The sequence below is a fragment of the Wolffia australiana genome, chromosome 12, assembly GCF_029677425.1.
Source record: "Wolffia australiana isolate 7733 chromosome 12, ASM2967742v1".
Taxonomy (NCBI): Eukaryota; Viridiplantae; Streptophyta; class Magnoliopsida; order Alismatales; family Araceae; genus Wolffia; species Wolffia australiana.
Genome location: NC_135846.1, coordinates 1370086 through 1395116, shown reverse-complemented (window position 1 = coordinate 1395116; position 25031 = coordinate 1370086). Strand labels below are relative to the sequence as shown.

Here is a 25031-nt window from a genome sequence, read left to right as displayed (position 1 = left end):
ATAAATGCGTACCTTTATTAAATATATTTTAAAGAAATTATATAATGTTTCCAAATAATTTTATAGTTTATCGTGCCTTTATTCCGTTACACCTTGGTTATAAATCTTATGTGTTTGTATTTTGGCATTCAAAACTATTTATTTGAACAAGTTTCCTTTTTATATTAATAAGGCATCTAAAGTTTGTCTTTTCCAAGTGATCATATTGCCATTAACAAGAGGGAAGTTCCTACAAATTTTTCAAAAAATATTTTTCTCAGCACAATCATAGCAACCAATAGACAGGAGTGGTCACTGCGTTTCTGGGGGACTGTCCATTCCAGTTCTCAAAAATAAAAGTCACAGACTCATAGCAACCAATCAATATATTGTGAGATATGGTTATATCTACTCAAATAAGTGGACCCATAGATAGAACGAGAGAGAGAACGAAAGACAATGAGAGAAAGAGATAGAGGCTGATTGAGGAAGGCATGGAGATACGGAGAGGAGAGAGAGAGAGAAAGGGTGAAGCGACTGAGAGAGAGGGAAAGAAGGAGAGATGGAGAGACGGAGGGGGAGAGAGAGTTAGAGAGGAAGAGAAACAGATGGAAAGAGGGAGAAAATGAGACAGGGGAAGAGGGAGTGAAGGAGAGAAGGAGATAGAAATCGAGAGAAGGACAGATGGTGAGATAAAGAGAGAGGGAGAGAGGGAAAGAGGGAGAAGGGGAGAGGGAGAGAGAGAGGAGAGGTAGAAATCCAGAGTGGTGGATAGAGAGGGCGGAGATAGAGAAGGAGAGAGGGAGAGAGAGAGAGAGGGAGAGGGGGAGAGGAAGATAGAGGAGTGGGAGAAATGCATAGTGGTAGAGAGAGGGAGGAGATGGAGAAAGAGAGGAGCAGATGGAGAGAGAGACGAGAGGGAGAGAGAATGAAATAAGAGGGAGATAGGGAAAGAGAGAAAGCGAGAAGAAGAAAAAGAGAGAAAGAGAGAGAGAGGGAGAGAGGGAGAGAGGCTCAGTGAGAGGAGAGAAGGAGAGGGAAAGAGAGAGAGAGAGAGAGAGAGAGAGGAAGAGATAAGGGTGAGAAAGAGAGAGATAGAGAGGAGAGGGAGAGTGGTAGAGAGAGGGAGGATATACAAAAAGAGGGAGCGAGAAGTAGAGTGGGAGAGAGAGAGGAGAGAGGGAGACAGCAAGAAAAGAGAAGGAGACAGGGGATAGGGTGGAAGACAGGGGGATAGGGTAAACAGAGAAAGAGAGAAGAGAGGGAGAGAGCATAAGGGGAAATGGAGACAATGGGATAGGGAGAGAGATAAAGAGAGATGAAGAGAAGGAGACACAGAGAAATAGAGGGGAGAGGGAGGGAGGCTGAGGAGCAAGAGGAGAGAAAGAGAGGGAGTGAAGGAGAGAATACCCTAGAGGAAGAGAAAGAGAGAGGGAGAGAGGGAGAGGGAGAGAAAGAGAAGATGGAGACAAAGAGAGAGAGAGAAAGAGAGAAAAGCGAACAAGAGGAGAGGGAGAGAAAGAGGAGAGAGAGAGAGAGACAAAGAGAGAGGGAAAAAGAGAGAGAGAGAGAAAAGGGAGAAAGAGGAGAGAGAGAGAGAGAAAGAAGATAGGGAGAAAGAGGAGAGGGAGACAAAAAGAGAGAGGAAAAAAAGGAGAGGGAGACAAATAGAGAGTTAGAGGGAGAGTGGAGAGGGAGTGTTGGAGTTTCTCCGCCCCCCCCCCATTACGAGAATGTGGAGGGGAGGGTGTGGGTGGTGTTGATTGGTCAAGCCCCAATAAAGGAGGGGGATATGAAAAGGTTGAACCCTCCCTCTTGTCTCTTTGTGGGGAAGATGAAAAGGCTTGTTTTGGGGAATATGAAAAGGCTCATGGCTTTTCATATTCCATACCTTTCACATTCCCTGAACATGTAATTGGCCCCCTATATATAGAGGGCAAACCTGTTCTCAAAGGCAATGCATATGAGTTTTCTGTTCATTCTTCTTGTCTCTCCCTCTCTTCTCCTCTCTCTCTCCCTTGGTTTGTCTTCATCACTCCTTGTTGGTCACTCCCTTGGCTTGGGAGTAGAAGGAGTTGCTATGCTGCACCACACGAGAAGCCAGTGCCTTGCACCGAGAGCCTTGGATGTTGACAGCACGTCATGACATAAAGTGGTTCTTGTTATCTGTCTCTATACACCGACACATTTATCTCATCTGACTTGATTTCGCATTTCTAATGTAGCATCTTGGGTCGTTGTTTTCTTCAACGAGTTTCAACAGGGAGACAAAGAGAGAGTTAGAGAGAGAGAGGCGATGGAGAGAAAGAGAGACGAAGAGATAGAGGAGATGGAGAGAAAGAGAGAGGAAGAGAAAGAAATGAGAGGAGAGGGAGAGTTGAACAGAGCGTTACCTAGGAGGCAGAGAGAAAAAGAGGAGAGGGAGACACGGCGAGAGGGAAAGAAAGAGATAAAAAGAGAATGAGAGAGAGAGAAAGCAAGAAGGAGTGAGAGAAATTGAGACGAAGAGAAAGAGAGAAAGAGAGAAGGATATACAGAAAAGAGGAAACAGAGAAGGAGAGAAGGATAGGAAAGAGGAAGATATAGACAGAGGACAGGAGCGAGAAAGAAAGAGCAAGTGAGAGGAAGGGACAGAAATAGAAAGAGAGAGAGAGAAAGAGCGCGCAAGAGAGAGAGAGAGAGAGAGAGAAAGGGACAGAAGAGAAAGAGAGGAGGAAAGAAATAGAGAGCGAAAGGGACAGAGAGAAAGAGAGAGAAAGAGCTCGGAAGATAGAGAGGAAGTGACAGAGAGAGAAAGCGAGAAAAAAAGAGCGAGAGAGAGAGAGCGGAAGGGACATAGAGAAAGAGAGAAAGAAAGTGTGAGAGAAAGAGAGAGAGAGGAAGGGACAGAAAGAGAAAGAGCGAACGGGATAGACAAATAGATTGAGACACGGAGAGAATGAGAGCGAGAGCAAGACAGAGAGAGAGAGAGAGAGAGAGAGAAAGAGTTCTCGGGTTAGAGAAAAACCCCGACTGCAGTTCTGGAGTTTGCACCTTGCTGTCCAAGATCAAGCAAAGCGAATGAGATAGGACAGCAAGCGACAGAGAGGGAGAAAGAGACAGAGACAGAGAGAGAAATAAAGAGACAGAGACAGGAGTGAGAAGAGACATAGAGCGCGAGAGAGTGAGACAGACAGATGCAGACAGAAAGAGAGAGAGAGAAAGAGGGAGAGAGATTGGAAGAATAAAAGACAGACCGAGAGAGAGAGAGAGAGAGACAAAAGAGAGAGAGAGAGACAAAAGAGAGAGAGAGAGAGAGAAAGGGAGAGAGAGAGAGAGAGAGAGATTGAGACCATTTAAACGCATAAAGCCAACTCTAGTCTACCGAGATGAGACTATACAAAACCACATCATCTCTTCTTACGTAAATTTTAACATATGTTTTATCAATGATATTCAATACAGTAAGAAGAATTGGAAGTACAAAGAGAAGAGCAATGCCTTTGAGTTCTTGCCCGACTCCTTTCCCTGCAAATATCCTCGTCGTCTGCTTAGGGACGTTCATTCACTGCCTAATTTTTATTTGCTTTCCGGCGCTTGGTCTCTAGAGTTACTCGGGACGTAGACTGGCCCATATCATGTTCATTTTCTCCAGTTCCCTCTGTAAAAGAATATGCATCGGACAGAGCAGCGATACATTCATCCCTAACTTCGTTGCGCGGGCTTCTCATTCTTTGCCTTTCCAAGTCTGATTTTACCAAGAAGAAATAATGATCAAGTTCTCGCAGTTGGCGTTCTATCAATGTATCTCTCTTCAGTTTCTCCCTCTCCATCTTCGTGTGGCATCTCATGTGCCCGCAAGCCCATCGCGCTCTTGAAACTCTTGGCGCAAATTCCGCAGCTCTATGGTTTCTCCATTCCACCTTAGAGAAAAAAATAACTTAGTATGTGAGTACAGCCGATGTTCTTTGTCGACTGATTTAATAGCTATATGTAGCGCAACGGAAGAGCTTGTGTCTCGGTAGAAAAGCGTTTAGTTTTTACTCCGATGTTCTCTCTCCGCCTTTGGATTGCTCGTAATCAGTGGCTATCCAAGGACTTAACGCAACCCCGCAGATTCCAGCGACCAATTCAGAAACGGTGTATTGATAAGTGGAAATATTTGGCATTAAGATAGAGAGTTAGATAGAATAAGCATGCGTGCAGGGGAGCGAGCGAGCGAGCGAGGTAGAGAGAGAGAGAGAGAGAGAGAGAGAGAGAGAGGGTGAGAGTGAGCGAGCGAGATGGAGAGTGAACGAACGAGGGAAAGAGAAATAGAGAGAGAGAGAGAGAGAGAGAGGGAGAGAGAACGATACAGAGATAGCCAGTGAGCAAGGTTGATACAGATGGATAAAAGAGAAATAAAAAACAGATAAAGAGCGAGAGATACACACATATAGAAGAAAAATTCGAATACAGATAGGTAGAGAGAAAGAAAGACAGAGAGAAAATTTTGATGCTCTACATTTCCGTGGGCATGAATTTTTAGGTATATAACAGCTCTATGTTGTTCTGCTTCACTCCCTCAAATCTTGAATGGGCGTCAACTGCCTATAGTTTATCGGAGGTTAACTCTTATGTAACTACACTAACATTTTGAGATTACGAGGTGGATTTATATCAGATACCTCCTATGGAAACCGGAAACCGACCTGAGTGGTGCCTCGCATGCTTGTCAGAAGAACTCTCCGATGGGCTATATCTTTTTCCTTTCTCTTTTCTTCCAAGCTCATTTGTTGGTGGAAAGCTTCAACCAATGCCTCTATCATTTTTTTGTGTTTTTTGAAACTTGCAAACCAGTTTCTGATCCGATCGCGTCCATTTTTTTGTGTTTTTTGGAACGAACAATCCCAAATGCTAGATTAGGCGAAGGAGACTCCCCTCTGAGAAATCCTGAAGACAGTAGCTTGACGAATGATAGAGAGATGGAAGGGGAAGGAGATAAGGGAGCACCAAGAAGTAGTTAGACTCGTTGTATTCTGCAAGATTTAATGTATAAACTCATTTGTATTTGTAGAGAACAAGAAAATACATAACGGTTAGTTTCTTTCGTATGAACCGATCTAATCGATAAAATTATAATTGCTTATCTGGACTGAATCACTACTGCTATATTTATCATGTCTATGTTTAATCCTTGCCGTATGTTCATCATAGAGAGTGTAGCATACATGTCAGGTTTTTATTAGTCTATAGTTATAGTAGTTCCTATTGGTTGATAACATAGGTGATGTTGCCATGGGTATATATTGAATTCTTCATTACCCCCTGCCTGGTTCTGATCCGGCTAAACAGTTGAAGACTAGGAATAGACATGGTCATTCTGTTCTGTTCGTTTAAAACGAACAAAAAATTCGCACAAACGAACCGCACAAGGGTCTGTTCGTTGTCCTATTATCTTTATGTGCGAATATTAGAACAGATGTTCGAACATTTCGCACAATTAGCACAAATTCGCACAATCCGAGCAATTCGCACAAACTGAACAAATTCGCACAACCCGAACAAGGAATCTCCCCCTTCAGCCCGCTGCTGTGAAGATCGAGTCTTTGGAGGTTCTTCAGGTCTCGGATGGCGGCCGGAATCTCCCCGAAGAGGAGATTATCGCTGTCTTCGATGGAGACGAGAGAGGCAGACGAGGAGATAGGCGCTGGCAGCTCCCCAAGAACTAATTCCCGTTGATAGAGAGCTGTGACAGAGCTTTCCCTGCCCAATCCCTTCTCCGATTTCTCCCGAGAAGTTGTTCATGGCGAGATTGATGATGTTCACTCTGGGTAGAGCCCAGATTCTCAGAGGAATCTCCACGGAGAGCAGATTCTTGCTAACTCGGAATCTGATCAGAGATTCGCAGAAGCCGTAGCTCACGGGAATCTCCCCGGAGAATCTGTTCTCCAGCATGAAAAGCCTGGTCATGGCGCTGTTCTTGCACATCTGCGGAGGAATTGGCCCGGAGAGAAGGTTCGTGGAGACGTCAATGAAGTCGAAATCCGACCACTTGCCCAGATCAGAAGGGAGAGCTACGGTGAGTTGATTACTGTAGAGAGAGAGGTTGACGAGGTTGCGGAAGTTGCCAAGCTCGGGGGGGACTTGCCTGTAGAAGTTGTTCTGGAAGAGCTGAAGCCAGACGAGCTTGGTCAAGTATCTGATCTTGGAGAGATCGCCTTGGAGATTGTTCATGGAGGCGTCCAAGTAGACGAGATTCAAGAGCTTGCCGAAGCCGGGGGGAAGCATTCCCGTGAGAGAGTTTTTGTACAGCTCCAGCTGCCATAGCTTCTCAAGATTGCTGATTTCTCGCGGGATCTCATCGTGGAGAAGATTATCCGCAAGCTCCAAGGCTCTCCAGAACCGTCAGATTCCCGATCCACGGCAGGATTGTACCCTGGATTCCGCAGTTGGAGAGGTAGAGAGACTTGAGCTTCGTCATGGTTGAGAGCTCCTCAGGGAAGGAGAGGGTGGGGTTGAACGGGTTGTCCCCAGGCCGAGAGAAGACAACGACGGCAGGGAAAGCAGAAATCGCCATGGAAAATCACCCGTAAACGCGTTATCGGAGAGATTCAAAGCTTGTAATTTCTTTAGAGAAGAGAGGTCGGGGACGATACCGGAGAGAGAATTCCCGAAGAGATCGAGGAATTCGAGATTAACGCAGCTTTCGATCACGCTGCCAATAACCCCGTAGACTCCGGTGGAGGATAGATCGAGCTAGGCAAGAGATTGAAGCCTGCAGATGGATTTGAAAGGAACTATTCCGGATAATTTCTGATTACCCAGATGGATTGCAGACACGGATCTTCGATCTTTGTAGGAAACAAAGGAGAACTCGCTGTGGGGGTTGTCTTCTCGCCAGGATTCAAAGCCGGGGACGAGATGAGAGATTCCAAGAGAGATGGAGAGAGCGATAGAACGAGAACGAGAAGGAGACTGGGAGTCTGGGACTCTGAGAACGAGAACGAGGGTGGGAGACTGGGGAGTCTGGGGCTCACTGAGAACGAGAACGACGGAGAGAGACCGGGAGTCTGGGACTCTAAGAAAGAGAACAAGAGTAAATTTAATAAAAAAAAACCTTAAAAAAAATCGCGCAATTCGCACAAAGCGAACCGCTCAGCTGTCTGTGCGAAGTTCTGCTCGTTTTCACCATTGTTCTGTTCGGAAATCCGAACAGAACGCGCAATTCGCACCAATTCACACTAACGGAACAGAACGTCCATGTCTAACTAGGAATAGCATGTGATTAGAGACTGGAAAGCACATGACTATAAATGTATTGGTGTCTAATTGTGTGCCATTTAATGGAATGGGAAGCAAAAAACTGGGATCGGTTTTTCTTCCTCATTTTCCCTAACTATGTGAAATTTATATAAAAAATCTATTTTGATTCGTATTTGCTTTGTAATGGTTATATTATGCAAGACAATGAAGGAAAAGGAGATACGGGAGCACCAGGAAGTAGTTAGAGTCTTTGTATTCTGCAAGATTTTATACACAAATGGGCCTTCATTTTCCCCATTTTGTGAAATTTATTCAAAATTTCTTTTTTATTATTCTGTTTTGTAATAGTTTTACTGAATGAAATGAATTTATTTAGCTGAATTGTTTCTTATTATTATTCCTATAATATTTTTCTAGGCTATTCTGATCAGCATTTTCCACAGCATATCTTTACCATTGATCTAAGCACGACTAGGTTGATCTTGTGGACCAAATATCCACTTTCATCTTCAGTTATAATATTCTTTAATTTCTGTCTGATCTTGGAAATATCTCTGTGAGCAAAGATCTAGTCCCTAAGTGCACAGTAGTCGTAGGCAATGCTTAGCTTAAGGAATGATTCGAGCTCTTCCCTGATATGAATTTAAATTGAGCTTGTATTGACCTATTATTCTTGTTAATTTTTCTCAATTCATATTCTCATGTATACCCTAATGATAATAAAAATTAACTTATTTAAACTGACACTTATAAATGCTTAGAAAATTAATTCGGTCTTTTGTATAATTGTTTGGATTTTCATTCGTTTATTAGAAAATTTCACAAAAGAAATGCATGCCTTTGTTAAATATACTTTAAATCCGTTATAAATTTTTTTCAAATACTTTCCTAGTTTATCATGCATTTTATTTCGTTACACCACGGTTAATAAGGCATCTAAATTTTGGCATGCTTGAAATGATTATGTTGCCATTAACTAGAGGGGAGTTCCTTCAAATTGTTGACAAATGGTTTTCCTAGTACGATCATACCAACCAATGAACTGGGGTGGTCACCCCCTTGTTGGGTGACTGTCTATTCCACTTCTAAAAAATGAAAATCGTAGCAACCAATAAATATATTGTAAGATATCGTAGTACCTAATCAAACAAATATTGCCGGAGATAAAGAATGAGAGAGAGAGAGAGCGAGATAGAACAAGAGAGAGAGAGAGAGAGAAAGAGAGTGTAAGAGAGAGAATGGCAGAGAGAAAGAGAGAGTAAGTTACAAAATGAGAGAGTAAGAGAGTAAGAGAGTAAGAGAGTAAGAGAGTAAGAGAGTAAGAAAGAGAGTAAGATAACTCCAAAATCTGTCAATTTTGTAACTTAAGAGAAAGCCTTACAAAACTGACAGATTCTCTCCCGCTCTCTCCCTCTTTTCATTTCTCTCTTTGGCTCGCTCTTTTTTTTTCTTAACCTCTCATTTTCCCTGTGTTTGAATTTTGGGAACATTTGCTATTGGAATTAAAATTGAGTGGAGAAAATAAAATATATTTCCAAATGTGTGCTCAATTTATTTTCAACTCACACTAGTACAGGTATATACCTTATTGAATTAAGGGAGAAAATATTTTCTAAATTTATGTATTTTATTTATTTTTAAATATTTAAATTCTTGTTATTATTATAAAAATAATTCAGGATCTAACCCATATCTCTGGAATTCTAAAATTTTGGAGTTATCTTTATTATTTATTTAAATAATCATATATGATGTACTTTAGTTGAATTTTTTACTCTGAGAAATTAAATGGATTTTGTATTTCATTGTTTAAATATCATATTATCAATTGATACTTGCTATTTTGTTTGAAAATTAAAAAAGTAAGATAGCTCTAAGAAAATACGTACACTCTTATCTTTGGGAAGAAATGTTTGATGGTAAATTTTAAGCCATTTTGCCAGGCATTCTCTGAAGGCAGGTAGCTTAAAAACTAGAGGAGAAAACAGGGGTAAAATGCTAGAATTGAGAAGAAACATTGGTGAAATAGGAATAAACTTTTGAAATCATCATATATTCCTCTAGATTTTATTTAAGACAAAATCGCGAGACAAGAGATAGAGAGAGAGAGAGAGAGAATGTGATGTCATCTGCACCATTTCCATGATACTTAGAATATATAATCATGAAATGAGATGAATTAATTGAATTCATAATTTTTTGCAGCTGATATGAGGCTCTTCCCTTGACTTTGAAGAAAAAGGACAAAAGTGGCCAGTAATATCATCAACAATCTCAACTCTCGCGTTGAGATGTATGGGTATAAAAGGAAACAAAGATAGGATTAATTAGGCACTTGAATATCATACATATCGCATAGAAAAATTCAGTTTAAAATTATTAGTCATAGATTACTAGATCAAGATGAGGCATAAAATATGGAATAAGATAATACAAATCTATCGCCTTTGACTTAAAATGTTCAATTTAGTGACACGATGAAAATATCATTAATGGAATATTAATCAAATTTTTTAAACCTTTGATAATTAATGGTAAAAAATTTCAACTCATTCTAGACAATGTGAATAAGCTCAAACCATCTCATGTATTAAAAAAGTAAGGAAATAAGCTTTTGAATGGACTTCATATTGAGTATAATCATAATGTGTATATTAATCCAGAGTCCTGCCGATGCTTAATTGGATAGCCAATACTAGAATATAACCATGTGGGTCCACAGCTAGCCAAACACCAAAACACATGAGGGTCTTCAAAAGGGCTCTCTTTTTTCACAAAACAATGTTGAAGCAGCACATTTCTCTATCATATTTGTTACAAGTATTATTGAGACCAATATTAGGTATTTTAATTTAGACTCCTGCATAAAAACAACGCTTTTCCCAGTCAATTCATCATAAAACATAAAACTCCTTTTTAACAGTAATGTAGCTGCTTGGTTTGAGTTTGTTGTCAAAAATGTTAGCCGATAAAATCTTATGCTTTGTATATCTTGACCAATTTAAGCTTTATTTGGGTCTTTTTATGAAAATTCATCACCTCTCAATTTATAATGCGCCTTGTGCACTAATCTAAGGGAACTCAAAGCTAGAAGTAATCAAGAGAAACAAATAAATATATATTTAAATGGTAAGTAGTAAGTATTGTTTACTGGTCTTTGAAGTTTATGTATCAAGGAAAAGTTTGAGAAAACTGAACGATCGAAGACAAGGATTGAAAGAAAAGAAAGAAAATAAGCAGAGAATAAGGTGAAGGAAAGTTTTAAAAACATGGAAAACCGTAATCTCCGAGCTTTAATTTCATAGATACTTCATCGTAAAGTGATTTATCTATTGACTTTAAAGATAATGAAATATATATTGAAATCAGTGTATCTTGAAGGACACTCACGGTTTAAAAATGAGAAAATAAGTGAACATTTGTTTAAATATGCTTTTGAGATATATTAGATCTTATATATGTTTCTACTATTCTATCACTCTCTATCGTTCTCTCGCTTTTTTAATCATGCCCAGTAGCAACATCTTATTGGATCAAGTTCAACTAGATAAAACAGACCAACCAGATCATCAATCACACTGTTCTATCAACTCCATTGATCGGATCATCTAACGGACCATTTAATCAGTCCATTAGATCGGTCATATATCAATCACACTGTTCTCTCCTTTTCATTTTTTTTTCTGGGATAAATTCTGCAAATAAGACCTCCCCCCTCTGACACGATTAAAACAATCCCCAACCGCAAGGAAGGGACAGGTAGATATCGGAAGAAGAAAAAATTATAAAGGCCCAAAAAACAACGAAGAGAGATGCAATGGCGAATAGAGAATATTTACATGTATATAAGGTCAGAGGATATGGAACAGAGGCAGAGAGAGAGATCTGGGAAAATATTGGAAAGAGAATTGTAAGAAAGTGAGAAATAAGAATCTATTTTAAAAATTAAAAAACAAGGAAGAGAGGTCGGAGATAGGGACAAATAAATAGACGGATCGAGAGAGAAATAAGAAAAGAGTTTTAAATATAAAAGCTCAAAGAGAGACTTTAATCAGCATCAAAATCCTCAGCGCAAAACCCATTGGAAAATCCAAAAACCCAAAACAAAACAGAGCCCACGAAGACAGACAAACAAACAGAGAGAGAGAGAGAGAGAATCAGAAAGCACACCTTCGAAGCAAAATCTTAAGCCCAAAATCCCAGCGGAAGATTCATAAATACAAAAAACCAAGAGAAAAATAAAGACAGGTACAGAGTAAGAGACATGAGTAAGGAGAGAGAGAAAGAGAGAAAAAATGGGTAAATACTCATAAACATCAAAATGCTAAACCCCAAATCCCTGTGTGAAAGAAGCGAAAGAAGGTTCATAAATGTGAAAACCCAAAGAAGGTAGAGAGAGAGAGAGAGGTACAGAGTACGAAAGACGCGAGTGAGGAGAGAGAAAGAGAGAGTGGGGAGAGAAATGGGTAAATACTCATCAACAGCAAAGTGCAAAACCCAAAATCCCAGTGGGATATTCATAAATTTAAAAACCCAAAGATGGTAGAGAGAAAGAGAGAGAGGTACAGAGAAAAGAGACGCGAGTAAGGAGAGAGAAAGAGAGAAAGGGGAGAGAAATGGGTAAATACTCATCAACAGCAAGGTGCAAAACCCAAAATCCCAGTGGGAGATTCATAAATTTAAAAACCCAAAGATGGTGGTGAGAGAGAGAGAGGTACAGAGAAAAGAGACGCGAGTAAGAAGAGAGAAAGAGAGAGAGGGGAGAGAAATGGGTGAATACTCATCAACAGCAAGGTGCAAAACCCAAAATCCCAGAGGCAGATTCATAAATTCAAAAAACCCAAAGAAGGTAGAGAGAGAGAGAGGTACAGAGGGAGACACAATTTTAAAGAGGAAGAGAGAGAGAGAGAGATAGAGAGAGGAAGAGAAGAGATGGGTTGACACTTGATCAACCACACCATTCTCTTGCGTTCTGGAACATGCGTAGCCATGGGCTGGGCTCCTTAGCTTCCACGGCCCAATTCTTCGGATACCAAGGCCATTGCCACATCATGAAGCACCTCTCTGGATGAGGCATCATGGCTAGATGCCTCCCGTCCTCCGAGCACAACGCCGCCACGCCCTCCGGCGACCCGTTCGGGTTAAACGGATACTCCTCTGTCTCTCGCCCCTCCTCGTCGCAGTACCTCACCGGCGCCAGCTCTCCCCCCCCCTCTCCCCCCGGAAAGTACGCCTTCCCCTCCCCATGCGCCGCCCACACCCCCAAACTACTCCCCTCCATCCCCTTCAGCATGATTGCCTTTGAAGGCTGGATCTTCACCCCCACGAACCGACACTCGAACCGCCCCGACTCGTTCCTCACAAACCGCGGTCTAGCCACCCCTTCGCCCCCCACCCAGCCCAGCAGCGCCATCAGCTGGCACCCGTTGCACACCCCCAGCGAGAATGTGTCTGGCCGGCGCCGGAACTCCCTAAACTGCTCCAGCACCGCCGGGTTGAACTCGATCGACCCCGCCCACCCCTTCCCGGAGTCGAGCACGTCCCCGTAGCTGAACCCCCCCACGAACGCAATTCCGCGGAATTCCGCCAGGGTCACGTCACCGTTGACCAGGTCAGCCATGGCGACATCCCAGGGCTCGAACCCGGCGGCGGCGAAGGCAGCGGCCATCTCCCTGTCGCCGTTGCTACCTTCCTCGCGAAGGATGGCCACCTTGGGCCCACCCTTATTGGGCCTGATTACGGGAGGCTGAAAACTCAAGGCCCAGAAAGGGGCCTTCCGGTGGGCCAGACCCAGCTTCTCCTTCTCCACGCAGGCGGGGAGCCTCTGCAGGGCCTCCAGCTGGAAGCTGGTGTCCTCCCATGTGTCCCTCAGCCGTGTCATCGGCTGCTCCACGTGGACGGCTCCGTCCACGGTTACCTTGACAGCTGGCTCCGATGTGGACTTCCCGATGACGGTCGCCGCCACGTGGGCCTCTCTCAGCCGCCGCTCCACCTCAGGTAGGTCCGCGTCGGCAACCTCGAGCACCAGCCCGAGCTCCTCCGCGAACAAGATCTCCCACGTGGAGAATTCTCCGCCGTCGGATCGAAGGTCCAGCTGGACGCCGCAGTTCCCCGCAAAGGCCATCTCCAGCACTGCCACGACGAGGCCGCCATCGCTGACGTCATGCCCAGCCGAGAGCAACCGGTCGGCGATCAGCCCCTGCACGGCCTCGAAGACGGTCTTCAGATACGGCACGTCGTCCACGTCCGGCGACGCGTTGCCAATCTGGCCGTACACGTGGGCCAGCGCGGAGCCGCCGAGCCGCCGCCGCAGTCCGATGGGGAGGTGGAGGATGGCGGCGCCATCGCCGGGGAGCTTGAGGTCGGGGGTGACAGTTAGGGTGATGTCAGGGCAGGTGACGTAGGCGCTGACGACGAGGTTTCCGGGGGCTTTGACGAGCTCGCCGGAGGGGGTGGCGGCCGCCATGGACAGGCTGTCCTTGCCGCCGTCGATGGCGATGCCGAGCTGGATCATGGCAGCGGCCATGGCGGCTGCGGCGTCGTACATGTCAGCGCCCTCGCCGCCGAGCTTGGCGGCATACATCCAGTTGCCGCTGGCCTTGACATCAGCGAGTGACGTCACCTTGGCCCAGACGAGGTTGGTCAGGGCCTCGCCGACGGCTAACCGGGCCATGGCGGCGGGGTCCAGTAGCCCTTCAATAGGCTGCTCCCCGATCGCGCAGGCGGCGCCCTCCAGGCCCGCGAAGCCGTGGGCCACCACCGCCACGTCGGCCAGGGGAATCTGGAGCGGGCCCACAGTCTGCTGCTGGGCCACCAGCCCGGACACGCACCGGTCCACCTTCGTGGTCAGGAACCGCTTTGAGCAGACAGACGGCAGCCGCAGGACCCGGTCCAGCGCCGCCTCAACCGTGGCCCCAGCCGGGATCCCGACCGGGTCGAGCCGGCGCCAGACCCGGTCTGAGAAGAACCGCTTCTGCGGCATGTCCCCCAGCACCTTCTCCAGCGCAAGATCCACCACGGGCGGCCCGGACCCGTCCACAAGGACGATCTTCCCGTCGCCGGAGATCGTCCCGATGACGGCCATGGAGACCCGCTCCCGCTTGCAGATCCGCTCCAGCAGCGGCTCGCTATAGGGTCGGATCAGAACTGCATCCTGCTCCTGGTACTCCGCGCCCCAGATCTCGAGCACGGACATGGTCTCGTCCCCGACGACGACCTTCCGGATATCGATCCGGGCCCCTTCCGGGTATATGATCTCCTTGACCACGTTGCAGTTGCCGCCCGCGCCCTGGTCGTGGATGCTAACGATCGGGTTGGCTGGACCCATCTCGACACAGGTCCGGACCACCCTGTACAGCTTCTGAGCCATCTCCGCGTCGCCGCGCTGCACCGCGTTGAAGTCCAGGTCCGCATCGTTCTGCCCGCTGACCATGCTCGAGGCCGCGCCGCCGCCCATCCCGATGCGGTACGCCGGGCCGCCGATCTTGACCACGAGCAGGCCCGGCTCGGGCTCGCCCTTGTCGATGTGCTCGTGGGCCAGCTGGCCGATCCCGGCGCTGAACATGATTGGCTTGACCCACTCGCGCCGCTCGCCGTCGGGCAGCCGCAGCCCGAACGTTCTGGTGTACCCCTGGATCAGCGGCTCCCCAAACTTGTTCCCGTAGTCAGACGCGCCGTCGCTGGCCTCGATCAGAATCTGCAAGGGCGAGGCCAGGTTCGAAGGGTAGTCGAACGAGGGGTCCTCCCAAGGCAAGGATGCCCCGCGGAGATGCAGATTCCCCACGCAGTACCCAGCCGTGCTGGCAATGACGAGCGAGCCGCGACCGGTCGCCTGGCTATCCCGGATCCGCCCCCCCGCGCCGGTCTCGGCCCCCGGGAACGGCGCCACGGCGCAGGGGAAGTTGTGGGTCTCCGCCGTGAACAGCACGTCCATGTCCTGCACCGTCGAGATGAACTTGGACGGCGATCCCGGCGCCAGAGGCCGGAGAAGCTCCACGTGGCGCCCTCTGATCGCGCTGGAGTTGTCCTTGAACCCGATCACCGAGTTGCCCGGGTTGGCCGCCAGCGTGCTCTTCACGATCTGGAACAGGGTCCGGTCAACGGGTTGACCGTCGACGATGAGTTGACCGTTGAAGAACCAGTGCCGGCTGTGCTCGCTGTTGGACTGGGCGATGTCGAAGAGCTCGACGTTGGTGGGGTTGCGGCCGAGGTCGTCGCGGAAGAGCGCCGTGTAGTAGTCGAGGTCCTGGTCGTCGAAGGCCAGGCCCATCTGGGAGTTGATCTGCTCGAGGGCGGCGCGGCCGAGCTCGACGACGGGTACGACGGTGACCGGCTCCGGCGCGGCGGGGGACTGGAAAGAGGAGAGCCGGTGTGGGTAGACGGACTCGGTCATGCGGTCGTGGACGAGGGCGGCAAATTGGGCTAGCTGGGCTGCGGTCAACGGGGCTGAATTCGGCCGGAGGACGAGGCAGTAGCGGCGAGACCGCTCCAGGCGGGTGACTTCGGCAAGGGAGGCGGAGCGGCAGATGGAGACGGCGTTGGCGGAGAAGGCGGTGGTGAAGGAGAGACGCGGGCCGACCTCGATGACGACGGCGGCGGCGGGGAAGAAGCTCTGGTCTTGGAGGTTTTCTGGCTGGAAGGTCTCTTGGAGAAGCCATCGGAGGGTGGACAGTTTGTGGGCAGGTAATGGGTTGGAGAGCTCGATGTTGAAGCACTGCTCGGTCTCGATGGCCGCGATCTCATCGGAGACTGATGCTTGGGCTTTCTTCAGGAGCTCGAAGGCGGCATTGTCGGAGAGAAATGGCCGGCGGTATAAGTGGATAATCTCTGAAATTCCGGTTTGTTCTTCCACTGTTGTTGCTTGGGATCCGCTGGAGATTGCGGCCCTTGGGAGAAATTTTGAAATTCGGCTCGTGTTCATGCCTCTCAGACGAAGAACAGGAGATGGAGAGTGGGCAAAGATCTTTCTCCCACGCCTGAGTGAATTCCTTCGAGAAGGATAATTTCGTCTCTGCACCGGCTGCAGCATGAAGATTAAATTAATATTTCGGCTTCATAAATTGTGTTTTTTGGAGGATTCAATGAACAAGTGAAGATGTAAAAGATGGTTTAGAATTTTGTGTTTTATGGGGTTCAATGTAGAAGAAGATAAAGATATCGAATAAAGGAGGTGAGTAGGATTGGAGCTTGTTGAGGAAGATAATTTAGACTTTTGAAGGATGAAGGGAAAATTAAAGATCCAACAATGTTTGTTTCAAAAAGGGTTGGAAGTGGTGCATTGGATCAGCAAAAAATATGAAATTCAAGTGATGTTTGACTTAGAGGGGAAAGAATATTAACCTGGTGGGGGATCAGGTATTTCTTTGCGGCGATCTCTGCAAATGTCACCATGGTTTACTGGACCTGAAATAATAAATCCGCGGTTCAAATAGAGAATTAATCCAAAAAGTAAAAACTTTGAGTTTGGATTTTTTCAAGGGACGATAGCAAATTAAATTAAGAAAGAAAATTGAGGTTTAGATTACAGCAATTAGAATCCGGATGTAAGAAAACCCGCAGATTGCGCTGTAAAATCATTCTGTACTCTACACGACTTTCACGAAGATTCATTCCCCAGAAGGAAAGATTCTTCCGGCAAGCCCCCGGATAGAACGAAATTCCAAAGGGATCAAGAATCTCGGGTCGCGGAGAGAAGTCCATCGATGAATCACACTGCTGAATGATGCTCAAGTACGCCAATTCGGAAGATAAAAATAGGTGCAAGAAAACGTTTTGATCACTTCATGCGAATCTCAAGATTCTGCGTGAATCGGGGAAACCGATATCGTCGGAAGATAAGACTGAATCAAAAAGTTAAAAAATTAAAAGGTGAAAGATGAGAAACAAACCGGGCGATCAGGAGAATCCCAGCAATCAGATAAGCTCACAAAAGATTAAGAAGAAGAAGAAATAGAAGAAGAGAGAGTAGCGAGAGAAGACGACCGTCCGGTGAAGAACCCTAGACGTTGATAGGGCGGTGAATGGAGTATCTTTTAGAGGGGGGTTTAGAAGAAATGATTAAAATATCCCTATCCATATTATCTTGTGAAATGACAGGCCCTATACTGCAAATTCGTGTAGGCCCCACATGAAGATATTTTCCTTGATATTTTACCTTTTTTTAAGCTATATCATACAAGTTATTTGCTTGCATGTATAGTTCAGTATCATCCGGGACTTGGACTACGGACAGGACAGTACGAAGATCTTCCTGCTCGACGTCTGGAATCAGTCCAGGGACGCTGACCGTACGGTTTTTTCATCCGAAACCTCCGACGGGACGGTTTTTTTGTCCAAGTGGACGAAAACTGTCACATACGTTCCTCTCAAACAAATTTCCGTCCCGGTTTTCTTCCAACCTTGCAGACTGGACAATTTATTTGACCTGGGATGAAAAAATCATCCCGTTCATGTCCCTGCACTAGTATAGTTTCGGATCATCCAAGACGTGGACAATAGACGGGACGGGACGAAGATCGTCCCATCTGACATTCGTAATCAGTCCAGGGACACAGACGGGACAGTTTTTCATCGCGAAACAAAAAAACCGTCCCGTCTACAATCCTGCAATAGTATAGTTCCAGATCCTCCAGGACGTGGACGACGGACGGGACGGGACGACGGACGGGACGGGACGAAGATCGTCCCGTCCGACATCTAGAATCAGTCCAGGGACGTGAACCGGACGGTTTTTTCATCCAAGACCTCCGGACAGGATGGTTTTTCATCCAAGTGGACGAAGACCGTCTTGTCCATTCTTCTCGAGACGAATTTCCCTCCCGGTTTTCGTCCAACCTCGCGGACGAGATGAATTTTACGTCATGGGACGAAAAAATCGTCCCGTCTACGTCCATGCAGTATATTTGCATGGATGGTTGCTAGATGGGACGTTTTCTGGACAGGATAGTTTATGACTACCTGAAAAAATGGGATGTGGAACGTCCAGTGAAGTAAAATTGCATGACGTGGACGGAATGAATGATCCCTCTGAGGACTCAGTATTCATCCTATATGGGGCTTTAGACGTTGGATGGGACGGTTTTTTGTCCATTTATGGTTTTTTAGTCTCAGGATGAGAATATTTTTGTGGGTTTGAAGGGTATAGACTTCTGGCAACAACTAATGGACACGATATTAGCAATTGTTTTGGCTGAATTTCCTTTTTAGCGAGAAAAAAGATATGCAAATAGATAGAGATTAAGATTGGAGAGGAAGATAGCTGTAGAGATAATACTATATTAATAGAGAAAATGACTAAAATACCCCTATACGTGTTACCTGATGGAATGCTAGGCCCTATCCTGTCTTGGGTTCCACTAAGTTATTCCCTTCATATGTTAAACTTTTTTAGCTAGAACTCTACATAATATATAAGAGATTCACAGAGCCCAAAAAGAAATAGGAGATTTCAGTTCGTAAGTAGAAGTGGTACAATAAATGGCCCATTGATATTGTTATGAGTCATATTCAATTGATCCATCATCCATGATCATGATCAAACTAAAAAATCTCATAAGATCAAGGACTATCAATAATATGATTGCTCAATTCAACTAATCAGAACAATCAATCCAATCGGACCGTTCAAGGTAGAGTGATCGGCATACCCAATAAAGCATTGCCACGAAGAAATACAATATAGTGATGATAAAGACTCATTTAGCTATTGTTGGGTTCTAGGGCCGTGATGTGGATGAAAACTTGGAACAATTTGCAATGGAAAATCGATAACTGAATCAAAAGGGCCATGATGTGGATGAAAACTTAGAATAATTCAGAATGGAAGACTGATAACATAATCAAAATGACAACACTAAAACCATGAACTGAATCACCTTGGTGTTGGGTTACGTGCGTTGGTTCATCCACGGATATCGAAGCGTGTTACTCGATTCAAAATCGACCTTTAAACAATTCATCAAATGTACCTTGTGGGGAACTTGTTCGACCCTTGACTTTGACTCTATAAGATCGTTTTGTAGCCATTCACGTATCCGGCCTCTAGAAGTATCCATGCAATTTCTTGACGCTTGGATCTCCATCTCTTCTAAAAGTCTCCATGGAAATCTTAAAGATCTTCTCATCATGAAGGCACTCCTTGGTTGAATGGAGAAGATAGTAGAGTGGAGAAAGGGTGACTCTCAAATCTGACTGCCCTGGGTGCTTGAAATGAGTAGCCCTTCCATAATTATATCTTATATTTAGTGTATATTTTTCATAAAAATCTCTAAACTTTAACTATATTTTCTGACATCTTAAAGACCATTTGTGTGTGACCCTCGGGGACCATGTATCAGTCTAACTAGGGCCCCCTAGGACTATATATCAGTCTAACTAATCGATTCAAAATCAACCTTTAAATAATACATCAAATGTACCTTGTGGAGAACTTGTTCCACCACTTACTTTGCCATCTAAAAGACCATTTGCTTGTGACCCTCTAAGACCATGTATTAAATACTGACCGTAAAATTGATGTTTGGCCCAAATGGAGAAATTTTAAAAGCAATGTTATATTTCTGCTTCAGAATCAAACAAAAGTTTAATCTAAAATCCAGTTTAGACTAACAAGGATCCTCATGGAGAGTGGGAAATCAACAAACGACACATTTAATCACACATTATTGTTAGAACTTAGATACATTTAATTGCTGTAATTTTATGAGAATTGGTTTAAATATATTGGATATCAGAAAAAAGATATATTCTCTAACAATTTTTTCAAGAGTAGGGTTGAAGACCCCATATTATAGAGGATACCAATATCTGGGATACGAGTAATGTAACAACCGATACCTGCTACTGTCATCCAATATCCAATTATCAGTTAAGCTAGATATCGTATCGTGTTCCCCCTTTCGACACCAGTTCCTCGTCTGTCCCAATGTCGGTATCCGGCACGTTTTGGGACGGAACGGGACAAATGGCGATGGCAACAGACAAAACCATGACATATTGTTCGTCACGTCTCCCGTCATATCTCATATCCCTAGTTTTCTGAAAAAAAGTTCTGTCACATTACCATCACATGTCACAGGCCCTCACATCTTGTCCTCGTCCTGAAACCGGATGGCATCCCTCCCAGGGAACCGCACGCCTGTCACACGTCCCAGTATATGAAGAAAAAACCGCCACGCATCCCTCCTTGCGGCGTCCCGCCACGTCCCTGTCACTGGACAGCATCACCGGCAACGTGAAAAAACCTTAAAAAATTATTTCAATTATTAGGGAAATTGCGGAGGACATAGAATCGGAGGGGTATATCTCCAATTATTTATAGGTGACATCAGTTTGTGCGCACAAAAAAAGGGACGTCTGTGCAAAATGCAAAGAAATAGAAATAGAGACGCCACGTGGCGCAATGTCGGCCCTCGGAAAGCTTCAAAAATAATATTTTAATATGTATTTTCTGTTCTTTTTTTACTTTTTTAAAAATCCGTCATGGCCGTCATTCGTGAACTGCCGTTCCGTCACCGACACGTCATCCGTCATCAAGTTAAGCTAATTGGCATCCGATATGGTCATCAGATTAAGCTAATCCTAGTCTTGTTCACACAACCGAGAGTGGAGACTGTTTTTCTTTCTAGTTCGTCTTCCTTCGACCGCCTTCTTCCCACCCCCAATTGAAGATCACTGCTGAGAAGATCACAGCCGAGAAGTTTCTCTGCATCGGAGATCAGTATTTTTTTGGATTCTAGCTGGTTCAGTTGTCGCCGTCGAGATTTGAAGCTTTGGGCCGGTCAATCGTGATGGATTCAACGAACTGAAGTGGTTTTCGACTGTGGAATCGCCGGATGGATGAATTTTTTGCGACGACGGACCATAGCGGGGGAAGAACAGCTGGGAGGTGTGATAGAGTTGATCGCCGTCGTGTATTCTGGCTTTTCAGAAGTTGCTTCACCGTCGCCCTATCCATTATGGCCTCCGGATCCCTTTCTTTTCTACTGGGGATGCTCGCCCTGCCGGTGTCTATTTCTTCTCAATGCCGGATCGTCTCTAGCGGTGATTAGTTTGTCCTTGCTCTTATGTTTCCAATTTTTACCCGTTTTTTTCCTTTAACATCATAAAATTCAGAATTCACACTTGTTCGTTATACTAGTTGTTTCATAATTGGATCAGTTTTGGATGGAAAGGAAGACAAATTATCGAAAGATATTTGTCAATCCTTCGTGTGGCTCTATGGTTGATTTAAACACTAAGCTGGAATTAGAGCACAAATTTACTAACGTCTATCATGATGAACACACGACATTCTTGTGTATAATTTGTTGTGTAATTAAACACAAAAATCTACCCAGTAACAATTCAAGACAACAGGCGGGAAAAAAAAAGATTTCTTTAATCCGACGATTCTTGTCTATCCACGAATTACCAATAAATGATTAATATAGAACGTTTCTTCATTCAAATCAAGAGATCAAAGTTACTTTCCTTCTTTTTCCCTTTCATTGGAGAAAAATAATATTTCCAAATTCTAATTTTTTACGCAATCTTTTTTTATCCAGGTGTAGATCTCAGGTCATCGAAGGTTTGTGAGCTCGCACTTCCAAATTGCAATTCTAAGTACAGTCGGTATCCTTTGGGAAAACCCAAAATTATATGCCATGACGATTATTACTGGGCCTCTGTCTTCAACGTAATGCTCCTCCCGACGTTCCATATTGTTCGAAGTAGGAATATTATTGCAATTTCCCTTTCTTAGGGTTCTTATCCCCATATCAGGGTTTTGGATTCATCATGTTTTTTTTTTTTTGAGGAAAAAGAAGATCACCCAAGGTCGGCAATCAACACAATACTTTTAAAAAAATGAATTACAAGAAGCGTCATCTTGTTTATTTGAAATTGGTTTTGTTCCTTTCTATCATCTCTCCCTTCTCTCTCTCTCTCTCCTCTGCACTGTATCTTCTTCATCTTTGAGTTCAATTCATATCTCTAATATGCATTATTAATCGCTCAAAAATCAGCCATGTGACTCACTGTTCTATTTCATGGCATTACTATGGAAACTGGATATTTTTATTTTTATTTGAGTTGGAATCCGATTAGGACTGCTAAAATGTAATTGCACTTAACCTACTTTCTTCTATCACGCTGGATGTTGACATCACATGGTGCAATCTATAGCTTTTTCAGATTTTTGTTGTTCGGCGTGATGTCTGTGCTATTGGCCATTTACGTTTCTTTCCCTTCCTATCTTTTTTTTCCTTAGTCTCCTTTCTACCCACATGCGAAAACTCAACATTTCAGCCTTTCTAATTGTGACTGTCATTCTACCTCTTCCTTCTCTCTCTCTCTTCTCTCTCTTCTTCCCTGCTTTAATTTTTGAAAGTCCAAATATAGCATGGTCTCTGCAGGTTGAATACAAGGAGTACTTTTCAGGGAGAATGATCCGTGGAGTTGCTGAGTCTCCCAAGGAAGCTCTACCTATTCATTGTCGGCCTAATTTCAACAAAGCTTGGCTGACGAAATCTAAGTTTAAGGTACTGGTTAAACTTATTTTTCATGCTTTTATGCTTGGCCCTGTTTCAGAGCATGTATCACATGAAATTTTCATGTCAGAATATAATTATAATTCTTTAATGAAATATAGTTGAAATATAGTTGGATTCATGATAACTATGATTTGTAATGCTAACCTCATAGGACGAGGAATAGTTGTTGACTGAACATGAAAGTGGAACAGTTGGTGGCATATTTAGGAGTTCCTGTGAGTACATGAAAAAGTGAGTTGTTTCAGGACGAGAAAAAAAAACTATTTTTTTCGAAAAACAAAATTTGGGTTGGAAATTTTAGTTTGATCGTGCATTTTAACTTCTAATGGCCCGCAATAACAAAAAAAGGCAAAGTACAGTTACATTAATATACTTAAACTCGTTTTCACTGTCGATGTGCATAGAGACGGCCCAATCTTCCTGCAGAAAAAAACCGCTTGATTCCCATCATTTTAAACTAAATGATGTTATCGTAGATATGCCCTCTCTTATTCAATTGAAATAGTATTTAACTTTGTCAGAAGATACCTGAATTTCTTATTTTTTGTGTTTCTTCCTGTGAAAACCCTGGAACTTCCTGTATTGTAATGGGTCCCTGAGACCCAATAACATTGTGACCCAATATAAATATTGGGGTTCTAAGATTGAAAGGAAAGAATCATTTTTTCTGTATTTTTCTTGAAGCAGCTAGGGTTTAGACAGGTGGATTAAGGGGAGTGTCTGAAGACAACAAATTTGGTCTTTTATTTATTTCTCTCTCTTCAGGTCAATGAAACATACAATTGCAGCTATTCCCTGGGTACTTTTAAGGCCGATGTTCATCCTGATCATCTCTTCAATTGTCCAGAAGATGCTCCATCTGTGGCTGAGACGACGAGAAGGTATTTAACCCCGTTAGTCCCTCTTCGCTTCATACTCCTTTTTTCAGAAATACCGTACTCTATTTACCATTTACCGGCAAATATAAATTTACTCGATATTTTGGAAACGAAACTGATTTGTTAATATTCTGGAGGTATTCAAAGGTTTTTTATTTTTTCTGGTATTCTAGGATTATTTACAAATGATTGGATCTCTAAGTGAAAATCTTTCCAACTAAAGATTCCCAATTTTAACATTATTAGGTGTGTCATGCACGCGAAAATAATGAAATGAAGAATAGGAGATAATGAGAATTTTATAAATGTCTATAAAGAGACCTGACAATTTTTTGTCTGATTAGGTCCCCAGACCATAAGCCCCAATCCCTGTTCAAAAATTTTTCTTTATAAACCCTATAATTTGGATTTTCAGGACATTGGGATAACCTCTAAAGATTGATAGCATTTTTACAAGGACTTATTATTAAACGTGTGACTTTTAAATGGTTGCCAATAAATTATCTTAATTCTATCAATTAGCCATGAAATGATCATAAAAAAAGGATACAAGATATGTGAAAAACTATTATATTTCTAAATTAATAAAAATAAATCCTATCATTCATTGACCGCTGGTCTTCTGATCTTTTGGTAATTAATTACAGTGTGTTTAACTTGTGGGTTTAAGATCAATCGTCTTTACGTTAGAATGGACTTGAAGTTAACTTACAGACACAGTAAAAAAGTAATTTATTTTAAATTCAATGGTTTATTGAGCAGGATGTTGAGTCTTTTAAAATCATTCTACTGGAATGGCATAGAGAGCTGGGCTCATGTACTGGCTGTGGCCACTGGGAGCCTTGGCTGGCTCGTCTCTTCGATGCTAGTCGTCAGCACCGTCCAGCTGCTCTTTGCCAGGTGGCTATCATTGACCAATAAACTGTACCCTCTGAAACAACAAATCTCGGTACTAGCCATGCAGATTCGACGTCCCTGCATTCTTTTATTTTACGTCTCCGCCGTTGGCTGGCTGGTTCTGCAATACATCCAGACTGTAGGCCTCAAGCAGCTTCTTGTTGATTCTCTCTCTAGAATGGCAGTGATGAGATGATGCCAGCTCAGCTGCATTTGTGTATAAAGGATGGGCCTTTAGGTGATGGTTAAATTTAAGGAGGGATTTCTAACCATAAGAGGTACGCCAGCCTTATATCCATTCAATTTTTTTCTTTGTCTTCTGTTATAGAGTAGATTAAGAAGCTTTTACATTGATACGACCCCAACATATCTACGGTCTTTTTCATTGTTTAGCGCAATAGGGGCATTTAGGTCATTTGGACCTTTTTGTAATCCCGTTAAATAGAGCAGCCCTCCCTTGAGGAGGGTAGCCAAGAAGTATCACAAAAATGTGTTTGGCTCCCTCCGGCGACGTCCATTCCGA

General features: G+C 44.0%; 2 protein-coding genes and 1 pseudogene across 3 annotated transcripts; 1 reads left to right on the top strand and 2 right to left on the bottom strand.

The window, feature by feature from the left end:
• Positions 1-4943: 4943 nt before the first annotated feature.
• LOC144710566 (uncharacterized) lies at positions 4944-7202 on the bottom strand (annotated as a pseudogene).
• A 4798-nt stretch (positions 7203-12000) lies between these two features.
• On the bottom strand, positions 12001-17237 carry PUR4 (purine biosynthesis 4). The gene is made up of 3 exons (XM_078584418.1): positions 17091-17237; positions 16543-16605; positions 12001-16222 (listed from the first exon to the last, which is right to left on the bottom strand). Exons 2-3 carry the CDS (start codon positions 16591-16593, stop codon positions 12152-12154), a joined length of 4122 nt encoding a protein of 1373 aa, XP_078440544.1. The 5' UTR covers positions 16594-16605; positions 17091-17237; the 3' UTR covers positions 12001-12151.
• Positions 17238-20805: 3568 nt separating this feature from the next.
• LOC144710244 (exopolysaccharide production negative regulator) lies at positions 20806-24763 on the top strand. Of its 2 annotated transcripts, none has more exons than XM_078583955.1 (5): positions 20806-21243; positions 21747-21769; positions 22596-22721; positions 23499-23614; positions 24374-24763. In XM_078583955.1, exons 1-5 carry the CDS (start codon positions 21036-21038, stop codon positions 24702-24704), a joined length of 804 nt encoding a protein of 267 aa, XP_078440081.1. In that variant the 5' UTR covers positions 20806-21035; the 3' UTR covers positions 24705-24763. The 2 variants fall into 2 exon arrangements, with proteins under 2 accessions (XP_078440081.1, XP_078440079.1); XM_078583953.1 differs by having other exon boundaries at positions 21747-21877.
• Positions 24764-25031: the final 268 nt, after the last annotated feature.

Excerpts from the sequence above, each read along its gene's own strand:
- PUR4 (XM_078584418.1), bottom strand. The coding sequence starts at position 16,593 with ATGGTGACATTTGCAGAGATCGCCGCAAAGAAATACCTGATCCCCCAC. Across the intron at positions 16,223-16,542 it reads AATACCTGATCCCCCACCAG|CCGGTGCAGAGACGAAATTA; the intron begins GTTAATATTCTT and ends TTCATGCTGCAG.
- LOC144710244 (XM_078583953.1), top strand. The coding sequence starts at position 21,036 with ATGGATGAATTTTTTGCGACGACGGACCATAGCGGGGGAAGAACAGCT. Across the intron at positions 21,244-21,746 it reads ATGCCGGATCGTCTCTAGCG|GTGTAGATCTCAGGTCATCG; the intron begins GTGATTAGTTTG and ends TTTTTTATCCAG. Across the intron at positions 22,722-23,498 it reads TGACGAAATCTAAGTTTAAG|GTCAATGAAACATACAATTG; the intron begins GTACTGGTTAAA and ends CTCTCTCTTCAG.